This window comes from Condylura cristata, unplaced genomic scaffold (genome assembly GCF_000260355.1).
Source record: "Condylura cristata isolate star-nosed mole 26May11 unplaced genomic scaffold, ConCri1.0 scaffold00043, whole genome shotgun sequence".
NCBI lineage: Eukaryota > Metazoa > Chordata > Mammalia > Eulipotyphla > Talpidae > Condylura > Condylura cristata.
Genome location: NW_004567144.1, coordinates 3,927,214 through 3,940,736, shown reverse-complemented (window position 1 = coordinate 3,940,736; position 13,523 = coordinate 3,927,214). Strand labels below are relative to the sequence as shown.

Genomic DNA, 13,523 nt, shown 5'->3' with positions numbered 1-13,523 from the left:
ATCCTAAGCCAGCTCCCCACTGGTCACTTTTGTCGTTTAGCCCAGGGACTCAGAACAGCACACTGAGGACCTTGCTCCTGGAAGGGACGGAGCGCTGCCCAGAGTAACGAAAACCTGTGGGAATCGGGCCGTGCCCTCGGGGTCTCTGGTCAAGGGCACTGGCGCGCTGTCGGCGCGGGAAACTGGTGGCATTGAGCAGAAACGGGACCATGGCGACCGCCGCGGCACGCCTCTTACGGCAGGTGACCACAAGGTGGAGCCACAGCGCAACTCTGCGCGGCGCGCCTCGGCTGCGCGGCGCGCCTCGGCTGCCCGGCACGCCCCCGATGATGGCGGCTCTCCCGCCTCTCTCCTTCTACTGCCCGCGGGGCCCCGGTGGGCCTCCCGGCCCCCAGCAAACTCCGACTCTCCCCCAGTATCAGGTCACGCCCAACCTTAGTTGGAAAGTGCATTTTTCAGTCAGTCCTAGCACAGAAAAAATTAGACTGTGACCTAATGTGATTAGGTTCATTGAATAACAGATTAACAGACAAGAGGCAGGAACCAACCTGTCTTGAAAATGCCATGCACAGAAAAAAAAGCTTGCTGTTGGCACAGAAGTACATGGAGAGATGGTCTTCGTAGGCCGCAACCTCTGCTCAGGAGCGCTGCTAAATTGTAGGGGTTAGGGGAGACAGCAAATGGAGTGGGGTTGGCGTCTGCATCACTGACGTCTGAAATGGCCGTTCTTGTTATCTCTTTCTGTCACTGTTCCAGCCTGTTCCATACCTGACAACCTGAGCCTTTGACACGTGAATACATTGCACATCGCTCTGAAACATTATCTCGGTAATCTCCGTTTCACTTCCTCCCCAAGTGAAACTTCTAATGAGTCACCGTCCTCCCAATTACCATCTCGGATCAAAACCTCAAGGCAAGCAAATTCTATGGAAGCTTAGGCCATGCTCACCTACTAGGCAGAGGACTCGCACATCCCAAGACCTCTTGCTGGTAATGTTCACCCTGCCCCGACCCCATCAACAGTCCACCTCAAGAGTCCACTCTCCCTTCCTTGCGGTCTGCTGGTGGGGACCAGGACAGGATGTTCACTCCTATATGAAATTGTTGATCCTGGTCAGCAGCACTGCTGTTTCTACACCTGGGGAGGGTGGGAGAAGGGGTCATTTTGGGAGTGAGCAAGGGGAAGGTTGTTGGAGGAGGAAAATGGGGTGAAGGTGAAAAGTTCTTACCAGTTCTTTTTTCTTCCTTGGCACATCTCCTATGGGGAGAAAAGATTCCCACTGTGAGTTCAGCCAGCTTCAAGCACAACTTTTTGACCCAGGTTTCCCCCAAATGGCGTTTAAGCCATTTTGATGCATAAGGTAGGGTCTAAGACTCTCAAAGGAACTAGATGCATTAAACCCCAAGCTCTCAGGCACCTGAAGATTAAATAAAGGCCAAAAAAAAAAAAAAAAAAAACCCTGAGGCACAAAGCGCTTACCCTTGGAGAAGGAAGGTCCCCAAGAGCAGCAAGGCAGAGACACAATTGGTGATGACCCATGTTATTAGGTAGGTTTGAGGAGACTATGGGAATGAGAAAATGCCCCTGTCAGTGGCCAGAGTCCCACAGAAGTGGAGGGCGGGGGAGGGGGGAATAAGAAAAGGAGGGTCAGGGCTGAGAAGATCCAAGGATGGAGGAAGAAGTGGAGGGGTCAGTCCCAGGGCCCTTACCATAAGCCAGATAGGGCGCTCCATCTGCTGCAGCAGCTGGCAGTCGTTGGTGGTGACTGAATCCACCCCTGCACACCAGAGGAGGGAGAAGAGCCAGGACTTGTTCACTACATATAGGTTCACTGAAGTGTTATCCTCGTGCAGTGCTCTGTGGAGGTGGGGAACAAACAAAGAATATCTAGAATTGTGGGGCACAAGGCATGGTAGGCAGCCCCCATCTGTGCTAGAATCTGTAGTGTCACTACCAAGGAACTATCAGCTCTACCTTGGCATTAAAGTCCCAGACAAAAGTGATTTTGTTTGCATAGCTGAGCCCTGTCACCAGGTAAATTCTGCCTATGGGTCCCAGATTTGCTGTCTGTCCACATGGACGTGTCTCTCCTCTTTGCCCCACAGTAGCCCCATAGAGGTCTGGAATAGTGACTGCGTGCCCCTGGTTTTTCTCCTCTCCAGTTCCAGCTTCCCTGGTTCCTTCCACCATGACTCTTGGAATCTGAGTTATTGTTCCCTTTACCATACAAAGCTTTCAAATCTGATCTTAGTTCACTTTACCAATGTGCCTTTCAAACTACAGCATCCGGGGCTCTCCCTCGTGGCACAAGGGGTTAAAGCACAGCACTAGGAAGTTATCTGCAGCCACTGCAGCACAAGTTAGATCCCCAGCAGGGAGGTAACCCACATGGTGTGGCAGACCTCTCCTGTCCTGCCCGCTGCTCCCCTCAAGTGTACTTTGTCCATCTGCCTGTTCTGCTCCCCAGTTTCTTGTTAATCCTCTCACTGCCCCTGCATCTCTGGCCTTTACCCCAGTTCTGTGTGCCTAATTAAAGAAATCTTTAAAAGAAAAAACCTGATGTGATGGCTCCCACCATGGTGACAACCCAGGAAAAGCTCCTTGAAATACTTATGATATCAGGGTTCTCATTCAGCCTACTGTTTTTCTATCTGACCACAAGGTCATTATAAGAGATCTTACAGCTAACTACATGTTTCGAAGCCTATCGTGTTGACTGGCTGGGCCAGCTTCTGGGACCCAGTTCAGGTCTGAGAGTCTCATGCCTCTCTCCCCTGACTCCATCCTTTCATTTTTTTTTAAAGATTTATTTATGCATATAGAACTGGGGTACAGGCCAGAGGTGCAAGGGCAGTGAGAGGCTTCACAAGAGTCAGAGTGAGGAGCAGAACAGGCAGATTGACGAAATACACTGCTTAGGGGAGCCAGAGGTGAGACAGGAGAGGTCTGCTGTGCCAGGCGGGTCACCTCCCTGGCTGGGGCTCGAACTTGTGCTGTAGTGACTGTGGCCAGCTTCGTGGTGCTGCCCTTTAACCCATGGCACCACCAGGGAGGGCCATGGCTCCATCCTTTCTGACACTTATTTCATTGGTATGGAATGAAAGCTTAAATCCTTCTCATGCTGACAAGGTCCGACCCAATTTTGGCCCCTTCCCTAGCTCTTCAGCTTCACTTTCCCATGCTCCTGAGTGCTGCTGTTCCTACTTTCTGCTGCTTTTATCGTTGTTCCCTGTGGCCCATCAGTCCCAGTTCAGACACTACCTCTTTAACAACTCTTCCTAAGGGAGCCCTTCCCAGCCCCACCCTCGCAGAGGTGCTCCCTGCTCTTCTACTTTTCCCCACTTTATTGCCTTCAGGTCACTTATCACTATCCAATGTGCAAATATTGTGTTCACTCCTTTACTATCTATTTATTTCACTAGAATGTAATACAAGCCTGCAGTAAATAGTGCCTGACACATAGCTAGTACATGATAAATATTTCTTGTATGAGTAAAGGAATGAATGGCCTTTGCCCGCCCTCCGCCCTACCATTGCCACTTCCTGGCCTGAAAAATTTCACATGATTCCTCTCAGCTGCTTTCCTCTGGCACTCACTTGATGTCCAACTGTGTCAGGTTTTGGTAGGGGAGGTTGAGATACTGGGGCTTCTCAGTTCTGTTGCCTTTTTGGTGTCCATATATCTGGCGCATTCCAGGTGCCCGCCGTTGGATATTAACTCGATCTTCATCTGGTAACCAGAAGACCTGTTCAGGGAAGATGGGCATGAAGCTGTGGAAGGCCTAGGGATTCCAGGGGCAGGGGGCAGTGGCAGAGAGGTTTGATCACATTGTGGGGTATATGAGTTGGGGTGGAGTTCTGGAGCAGGGCCACCTCAAAATGGCTCATAGGTCATTATGCTAGGGGAGGTAGGGGGATGGGGAGAAGGGCTAGAGGGGCACTTGGTGTCCTGGCAACGTCACCATGGCTTGGGGCACACTTGAATTCAGCACACTCTCCAGTGTCTGGTTCACAAAAGAGTTAGAGTATGTGTGGTTTTCTGGGGGAGGGCGCAAGTCAAATATGACAGAAAGGTTGAGGCTTGCAGCTTCCTTCAGCAGCTCTTCCAGTGTGGGTATTGTCTGCTTCTCTGCCTCTTTCCGATCAGGGCCTGACAGCTGCTTGGCATCCCAGAAAGTTCGCCTCTATAAGCAAAGGAAAAATACTTTGAAAGACTAAAAGAAGACTGCAGGCTAGCCCCCCACAACCCACATTCTCATCGTCTTCGCTGTTCCCCCCACTTGCTGGCCAGCACTCTCTCCACTCTGAGTCAGTCTTTCTCTAAACTGTGGCCCTCGTCCTTACTCTGTGGCCCTTACTCTAGTACCTTATTGTGTCCCCAGTTTCTTACTCTCCCCATTTGCTGACTTTCTTTCTCCTGCTACACTTTCTCTTTGGTTGCACAGAGACACTGGGCTCTTGATCCTTTGGTCTCCTAATCCAGCAGACCCTTCTGGCTGCACCAATATCCCCTACTCAGGGTCCTTTCACAGCTTGAATTACTTTTCCAGCACCCTCCAATCCTTTCCTGCCCCATCTGCCCACAAATACCAAACTCGCATGCAACTCTCCAGTTGTCTGCACCCTCCACCCCTAGAACTATAGTTCTGAGCACCAGGTAGACTGTCGACACTGTGTCATATTTTTCATTCTCAGTCTTGCTTGGCCATCTTTTTGCTTATCCTCGATGTGCTCCCTCTCACATTCCTCCTATTCCAAATCTCTACCATTATCATCTCCCTGCTTTGTAATCAACAGGAGACTTCATCTCCTGTCCTGTGAAATGGAACTAGCTTGTGGTTAACGTATGCATTAAATATTCACTATGCATTGGGCGGTGGTAGCAGCACTTTATGTGTATTAATTTATATAATCCCCCCACTAATCCTACAAGGTAGGTATTGTTTTTATCCCCGTTTTCCAGAGGAGGAAAATGATGCGCAGAGAGATTAAGGAATGTTCCCCAGGCTCAGACAGCTAGTAACTGGTGGAACCAGGATTCAAGCCCAGACATTTCCTGCCCTTAATCATTCTCGTGTGTCAACCTATACTTAAATGGGGGGGAAGGCAACTTGCCAAAGTATATGTGTAGTGATCCTATTTGTGCAAATTGAGACCTGTATGTGCATATATGTACACACACACACACTCACACACACTGTGCGCATTGCTTGTACACACACACACATGCATACATACACACACATGCACGTATGCGCACACACACACACGAGAATTGTGCCCAAGTGTTAACAGTGAGTATCTCAGATAATATAGGAGGCTTTTCAGTTTTTAATGTTTTGGGTTTTCTCCCCTCCTTTTTTTTTTTGTAAGGAACATATTACTTTTGTGATCAGAGAGGAAGGAACTGGAAAAAAAAATATCCTTTTAGGCATTTCCCATCAGCTGCGGGGATTGAAGTCTACACTCTGGGTCTGGCATTCAGGGCCTTCGGAGAGCTTAGCCCGGCCAGTCTCACTACTACCCATAACTACTCTCATGAATTTGATCTGCCGGTGCTATGGAGCCACTTTTTGTTCCCTGGGAACTTTTTTTTCCATCGTTGTGGGCTGTATCTGGCATCTCCTCTGACTTGGATTCCTGTTTCCTGCCTGGCCCATTTTCAAAACCACGCTCTCTCTGTAAGCTGCTAAGGCGTCTTTCCCCACCTGCACCCTGCCGACCAGTGCCTCTCTTTCCTCTCTACTGCAAATATACTGCTAGCATCTGGGTTTCATACCCTGATAGCACGGTGCTTATGCTTACTGCTTTACTGGATGGGAGTGACTTGAGGGCAGAGATTGTGCATATTGCCTGGCATGGAGTTCATTCAGCAAATATTTATCCATGAGTGGACTCTGCTCCAGTGCCTCCGTGAATGACTGCCTCTTCCCAGAGGTTGACCTCACTCACCTCTAGGAACCAGGCCCCGGCATTGAGTCTCTTTAGTTCATTCCAGGAGAAGTTACTGCTGTGGGCAGTGATTCGGTCTGGGAACACAGAGGCCACATTTGTGGTTCTTCTCAGGTTTTCGTCGTGCATGAGGAATGGGACTCCGTCAGAGCTGAGAGAACAAGGGATATCAGGGTGCCAATCTCTGGAGCTGGTCCTCTCTTCTGGAGCTCCCCTGCTGTGTCCCTCACCCCCCCCCCAACTTCCCTCACCTGACCATCACGTCAGTCTCAAACACAGTAGCTCCACATTCTGCTGTCTTCCGTAGGGACATCAAGGTGTTCTCGGGGGCCAGCTGGAAGTAGTTGGTGAGGAGGTATCAGGGAAGTGTGGGAGTTTGGGAACTCACGGGCCTGGTAGCAGGAGCCCTGCCCTCCAGCATTCTGCCCAACACTTACCATGGGGGCCCCTCGGTGTCCTGCCAGGCTAGGCTTCTGGGGCAAGTCTCTGGTTTCCACGACACAGGGTGAGGATATGCATAAGGGGACCAGGTAAATGGCCAGGGAAACTCCAAAAAACAGGAGCAGTAGCAAAATCTTGGGACCTGTGGGGATGAGTAGGGGGATAGGCTGTGGAAAAAGGGCAGGAATAAGCTCTGGGGGCAGAAAGCAGAGTGCAGGTGACAGATCATGCATGAGAAGCAGAAGCATTGAAGGCCTTTATGGGTGTTTTTTTTGGGAGTGGAGTTGGCACCTCTTTGGTGGATACGGTAGAAGGTATTAGCCACGGGCCAGGCCAGGAAGGTGATGCCAGCAACTGCTCCAAGGTGAAGGAACGGGGCTGTGGCCTGTGGGTAAGAAGTGGTGAGGAGGGCTCTTCTTCCTGGTGCCTTTTCCCCTCTCCTCTTAGGACCTGGCTTTTGGCGTTCAGAGCTACCTGTGGTCTTGGATGATCAGGGAGCAACATATGTTTTGGAGTTGGCTACAGGCAAAAGCTCCCACCTAGGTGGTAGAGATCAGCCACTCACCTGCAGTGACAAACGTAGGCTTTGCCACTCCTCCTGCCACTGTTTCTGCAGTCCCACCAGGCCAATGGCCACAAGAAGTATAACAAGGAGCAGTAGCACCTGGCGGGGGTGGGGGGGTGGTTCAGGGATGAGCGTGTCTTCTGTGTTAACCTGGGCTCATGGCTCCCTGGCTCCTGTCGGCCCCTGCAGACTGTAGAGCTGTCCTTCCTGCAGCATCCACCTTTCCCCTTTCACTCAACAAATATTTACTGAGATTCAGGTCCTGAGTTCCAGCTCAGGGATAGAGTAGTGAGGTCCTAGGTACCCAGCTGGCCAGGAGCTGAGTTGAGTGGGTCCCATGTCCCGTCATTCCCACCCCACGCTACCTTGTGCACAAAGTGCAGGTGCAGAGGTTGGCCACAGAGTCGCAGGAGCAGGGCCAGGAGCTGGGGGTAGAGGATGGTGGGAGTGATGAAGCACCCAGAGGGGTCACTGAGGGTCCCTCGGGACAGCATACCACCTCCCCTCCCCTCGGTGACCCATGGCCAGGGTAGAGCTGAGCAGGAAGGAAGGGCTGAGGTGGGGGTTAGGCTGACTGGCTCCCAAACCCACCAATAGCAGGGATGCATATGTGACCAGCAGAGAGATGACCAGCAGGAATACCAGGGACCAGTCCATCCAGAGTCCCCACTGCTGGAATAGGAATCTGTGCGAAGGGAGAAGGAGGTGTACAAGTGGAGAAGGGGTGTTAATAGTAACCTAACGGGAGTGGGTGTGGGCGGACCAGCAGGACGACAAAAAGGGACTGTGGGGACTTCAAGGATTGGGGAGGATTCTGGGATAGATATTCTAAGGAGGTTGGGTAGCAGGAGACCTGGGCAGGGCTGGGGATGAGTGAGTGATGGGGGTGGGCAAGGGTTCCTAGGGTGGGAAGGAAGCTGACAAGGTTGTAAGGCAAGGGGAGGTGCATGACCCACTCATTGAAATTGTGCAGGTCATTGAGAAGGACGAGCCCGATGTACAGCCAACCCAGGGAGAGGAGGAAGGCGAGGAAGAGCAGGCCAAACCAGAAACAGTCGCACTGCAGAGACAGGAGAGAAGCTCACAGCAGATCCCCATTTCTGGTTCAGAGTCCCCAATGGATGGCAGCTCAGGGGTGCTTTCTGCCAAACTTTCTGCCAAGCATTGGGATGCTCTGCTCCGCTCTGAGGCAGTTCTTTTCATATTTGAGTTTCTTCCTGGGGAGAAAGAACCCCTTCCCCACAGCAGCCTCTGAACAAACTCAGACCTCCTGATCCCCTTCATGTGGCCTCCACCTGACTTCCAACCCCCCTCCTCCATCCCCTACTCCACCTTGCTGATTTGCATCTTCTCCTGGGGACATTTCCTCCAGTGGCAGCTATACAGGCTGTGGAGGCAGTGGGCCCAGACGGAGCAGCGGGCAGACTGGGCCATGGTGAGGGCCTGGGGGAAAGCACATTGGGTTGTTAGGGACCCTGGCAGGAGGCACTTCCCAGCCTTCCTCCCAGTATATCTGGAGCAGGGGGTGGGGTGGGAAGAAATATACAAGCGAGGAGGCCTGGGCCACTGCTCAGCAATGGAAGTCATGGGCAGGCCTGTGGCCATGTTGGATGAGGTGGTGGTGAGCAGAGGGGGACAGCCACTGGAGTCTTTTTAATCTGAGTACCTGGAAAGTCAATGGGATGCCAGGGAGGTCTGGTCTCTTTGCAGGCAAGAGGCACACACACTGTCTCCAACACTTCCCCATTTACCAGCATCTGACTCTGGGGATAGCCAGTTGGCTGGGGTTGGGTAGGGACTTAGGAGAAATTGTGCAAGGTGGGGTAAACTCAATTTAGCAAGACGAGGCAGATCTGGTCAAGCATGAAGCAGCTGCATTTTGAGGAGCTCAGGAACCCAGAGGAAACTGAAGCAGAACTTCCAGTTCTGACCTGGGGCTAAGGGAAGCCTAGCTAGTTGGCCAGTTGCTATGGATACAGATTGCACACTTCACAAAGCCCTGACTCAAAGATCCTCTGTCTCCTACCTCACAGTGGGTAGGGGCATTTCTAATAAGAGGAAGATTTGAGGGGAACAGTTTCTCTGGATCACCCCAAGCCTTCTAAAGGAACCCTTTTCCTGGCCACAGAGATCCAAGCAAGCCCTCTCTTCCCAGTTGTGTCCTGCCCTTCATCCTGCCCTTCATCCTCCACCCAGGCCAGGAACCCTGTCCCTGCCTTCCCCCTTCCAGAGCCCCACCCTCTGAGTTCAGTTAAGTGGAAGTCCACGAAGCACAGGGCAAAGGTGTATGTGGTTGTCTTGGGGCAGGTGATCCCTGCACCTTGTGCCTCTGGGTCAGGCTGATACTGAGATGGTTTGCTGATCTCCAAAGAAGGCTGGGTGTGCATGTGTGCACATTCGTGTCTGCCAGTAAAGATGGGTTCCTAGATGAATCTGAGTTTATAAGGGAGCCCTGGGTATATGCAAAGTGTGCATGGAATGAAGGACACCACCCCTTGTCATCTGGGTTCCCCTGAGACTGTAAAATCTTAGGAAGGTGCTGGGTCCTTGAAAGGAAGGAGGAAGGGTGTGACTGCTCCTGAAACTGCCCTCCTTACCCCCCCCCACTCCCCACCCAGTTTGCCTTGGGAAAGGCTTAAGGTAGGGTGTGTAGGGGTTGGGGGCTTAATCTAGGGAAACAGCTACTGCTGCGGAAAGGATACCTCTCCCCTCCTGGAACTCCTTCCTAGGAAAAAAAGCCTTCCATGGGAGGAAGCCCCTGCCTCTTCTCATTCAGGGACTAGGTTACAGTCCCCTGCCCTGGGCTCTGTCTGCACCTTCAGGCCCTGGCCCTGGCCCCCAGCCACTGTCTTCCAGACTCCCACCTCCCTCCAGCTGCTGTCAATAGGATGGGATCAGGAGCTGAGCAGGCTGAAAACCCCAGTCAGGGGAGCTGAGCAGGATTGCTGCTCAAACCCTGGGCCAGTTCCATACCAGCTTGATTCATTTCCACCCCCTTCTGCTACATGTGGACCCCAGCTCTCCCAAGCTCTCACCTTTTCTTAGTGGCAGCTCCACTCAGCTCTGCACTGCACAGCTTCCCAGCTCCTCTCCGAGTTGTCTGCCTCCTCCCTCTTCAGTCCTTGGATCAGCTACCGGTCAAACAGGTGGCAGTGTTGCCACCTACAGGAAGCTTTACTGGCCCTCCCTGAAGGCCTTCTAAGGTCTGTGCCCAGCCCAGGGGTAGGGAGGGGACAGGATTGGAGCAAGGAGAGGGAGGGCCAGCAGATACGGCTTGCTTAGTTACTTGCTGCCTCTGGTCAGGGGGCTTGGGGCAAGGAATTCCTTTATGCAGCCTTCCCCATCCCTCTGTCCCTCCTCCTATTCCCCTGTCACTGCTGGGGCTTTGTCCTTGCTCAAGGAGGCGGGAGGCGAGGGCTGAGGGCACTGGCTGGCGGGAAACTGGGGGAGGTGACCACACAAATGTTTGCAACTTGACAGTGAGAAGGGGCCCAGGCAGTTCCCCCACCCCACCAAGGGGTATGCATGTGTAAGTCTAGCATCTTGTCTCAAGCTCCCTGGGAGGACAGCCTTGCTTGATCAGTCTCCCCTCTTGGAATCCTACTTCTATTTTTGCATGGTGTATGTAGAAGAGACAGAGTTGCAACTACTCCCTTAAGTCTGGGTAGCAGATCATCCTGTTTCTGTGTTGGGGGGCCCCATGGGCCTGTGGATGCTGGTTGACACTTGCCCACCCCATCTTCCCATATACTCAGACAGGAGATACTTATTCATGGTGAGGACTTGTATCATTCCTGTCCCCAAGGCATTTGAAGTCTCTTTCCAAAAATCATTTAAGGAATGTATGTTAGGGTCAGAGTCAGGAGCTTTTGGGAGATGAACACATACAAAAAAATCTGCTAATGATACTGTAGGAGAGGACTGGCTAACGCATGTAGCATCAGCTTAGCACTAAAGCACTGGGCTCCAGGTGGGCTGGGGACTGGGGGCTGGGGTGAATTGACCATCCTGCTCTATCTTTTGGCTGATGCAGTGGTTTGAAGCCTGGGCTAGAGTATAGATGGAGAGGATGTCTTCTGTGGGAATAAGCTCCATTTACCCCTCCCCCCTCACACAGGATTTGGAATGGCGAGAAGGAAGACTGGCTCTCTTATGCCAGGAGACAGCCCCCTCCCTCTCTGCCTTCCCATTGTATCCAGGGGCTCTTGTTGGCAATGGCAGAGGCTCCCTTGCTCACTCAGCATTAACATGCATGAGAAGCAGGGCTGCTTGCTGGCAGGAAGCCAGAGAGAACTGACCAGTCACCTAGTCTCCCTGTAGGATTTATTCTACACAGGTTGTTTGTCAGTTTCCTGTGCTTGGGCTCTGGTGGATTCTGAGGAATTTTACGTTTCATGTGCCTAGTTCTGAGGGTTGCTTTGGGAACTATTTTTTTTGGGGCGGGGACTGTGGTGGGAGGCAGGCTAGGATTCAGAATGCATAGATATGAAGCTGTAAATGCCTCAGAACACTGCAAGGCCAGTTGGCAGCCTGTGTGTGGTAATCCATGGCTGGCCCCCTTTTAGCTTTAAGCAGAGATGGAGAACCCTGATGCATATTAAGGAGGAAGCCACACCCTCCACTCTGAGGTACAGTTCCATGCCCATGCTCCCCAAATGCTAGGCCTCAGGACATTAGAATATCCATTACTACTCCTTCAGAGTCACACAGAAGCTTTGGTGTTAAACCTTGGATTCATGTCCTTGATAGGAATGTGGAACTGGTGGATTTCATTAAACTCCAGGATATTGGACATTAACTCAGACAGAAGCTGCCCACGTCATTATAAAGCTGCATTTTCTCCACTGAAAATGGGAGGCAAGTTCACTTATCCACACTCTGATAGTGACTGTCCCTGCCTCTAAGGAACCCCTCCCCAATACATACTTTAGATAAAATAGAGTTTTTACCACTAACAACCCCCTAGGCTAATGATATGTGATCCAATGTGAAGAAACCCCTCCCCAATACTTTAGACAAAATAGTGTTTACCACTAACAAAACTTCTAGGCTAATGACATGGGATTGATCCACTATGAAGTGGTCACAGGCATGAGGTGATCACGTTTGAGATAGAATGACCACATGGAAAGAAGAGCCAAGGAAAGACTCTACCCTCTAGTTATGCTGGGTTAAAATTACGTAGAGCCTTCACCTTTTCAGGGAGCAGCATCTAGACCGTCATTGATGCCAACTACCTTTTGCTGAATTGCCTAAGTGGCAATAAATTCTAACCTGACACCTGCAGGATTAGAATCTCCATTATTTCTATTTCTTGGAGAGTTCTAGAACCCAGAATGGAGTAACAGTCTGTTACTATTACTTAGTAACTTTGTGACTTTAAGGACGGTACTTTTTTGTATCTCAGTTTCTCATCTGCAAAATAAGAATAGTTATCTATCTTGAACTTTTTTTTTGTGAGGAGCAAATAAAATTGTGGCAAGCACAATTTTATAGAGATACTTAGTAAATATAGTTCCTTTTTCCCAAATCTGGACTGCAGGCAGGTGCTACAGTGGAGGTCACAGGCCTTGCCCCTCATCATTCTCATTTCCAAGGGAAAGATACTGGTATTCCATACTCTCCTCTGGGGAAGAGGGAAGGAAGGTGTGAATATTTGTATGACTCAATAGTGCTCACAGGGGCTGAGGAACACAGGCTGAAATTATATCTCTCTCTCTAGCACAGTTTTCCAAACAGTAGATGAACTAGAATTTATTTATTTACTTAACATTAACATTTAAAAAGATTTCATTTACTTCAGTAACACAGAAGACAACTGAGGGTATAGATAAAGCATTTACAACCTAAAAATGGTCAACCCCCAAACCCCAACCTCATTGCTGACATGGAGTCAAGGATGGGTTCCGGGACTCTACCCTAGGCCAAGCTCCACCATTCAGCTGAGACAACCTAGGAATAAGACGGTCTCAGCCTCATCCCCATCTGAAGACAGTCTTAAATGCTCACAAATAAGAGAGGGCCAGATTATACTGGGGACTGGTTCTTGCTGAGTCATTGGAAAGGTCAGTTGGTCTCTCTTCACTTCAGCAGGTAGCTTAGCACCTTTCTGGAGAAGAGGAGTAGTAGTCTGGGGCTGAGGTGCTAGAGACTGACTGCCAACATCCAATAGGTTCCCTCTTTCAGTAATATGTGGTCCCTTTGTGCAACAGCAGGAAACTGAAAATCAAAAAATAAAAAAAAAAAAAAAACATTCTGGCTGCTGCCTGAAAGGCTCTCTCAAGGCAGACTGGGAGAGAGATGACAAGTCCATTTTCAGTGGGCCTCTTCTTCAATAGGAGAGCAGCCAGAGAAGAAGCTGGTATTGCTGGCCAAAGCTCGTTTCTTTTTCTTCCCGGGAGCTTTATTTTCTTGTGACTCTATTGCTGTATGTTTTGATTCTGGGAAGCCAAGAGAGGAGGCAGCTGGAGCCGGCTTCTTTAACAGCACCTGCTCCACATCACACATCTCCTTCAGGATCTAGGCAGGACAGAGACAGGTATGACTAGGTCTCGAGTAGAGATA

At 50.8% G+C, this 13,523-nt stretch overlaps 2 protein-coding genes across 2 annotated transcripts in view; both read right to left on the bottom strand.

Moving 5' to 3' along the window:
* Positions 1-510: 510 nt before the first annotated feature.
* Positions 511-8,393, bottom strand: GDPD2 (glycerophosphodiester phosphodiesterase domain containing 2). Its single transcript, XM_004694457.2, has 15 exons — positions 8,292-8,393; positions 7,916-8,019; positions 7,551-7,644; positions 7,325-7,384; positions 6,960-7,058; positions 6,686-6,779; positions 6,391-6,536; positions 6,205-6,287; positions 5,954-6,104; positions 3,964-4,185; positions 3,599-3,747; positions 1,711-1,858; positions 1,481-1,563; positions 1,230-1,258; positions 511-1,138 (listed from the first exon to the last, which is right to left on the bottom strand). The coding sequence occupies exons 1-15, from the start codon at positions 8,391-8,393 to the stop codon at positions 1,092-1,094; spliced, it is 1,611 nt and encodes a 536-aa protein (XP_004694514.1). The 3' UTR covers positions 511-1,091.
* A 4,812-nt stretch (positions 8,394-13,205) lies between these two features.
* The window catches only part of KIF4A (kinesin family member 4A), a 129,145-nt gene continuing 128,827 nt past the window's right edge, over positions 13,206-13,523 (bottom strand). The window contains exon 31 of the mRNA XM_004694456.2: positions 13,206-13,478. Coding sequence (XP_004694513.1) covers positions 13,275-13,478 — 204 coding nt within the window. The 3' untranslated portion in view covers positions 13,206-13,274. The remainder of the gene's footprint in view (positions 13,479-13,523) is intronic.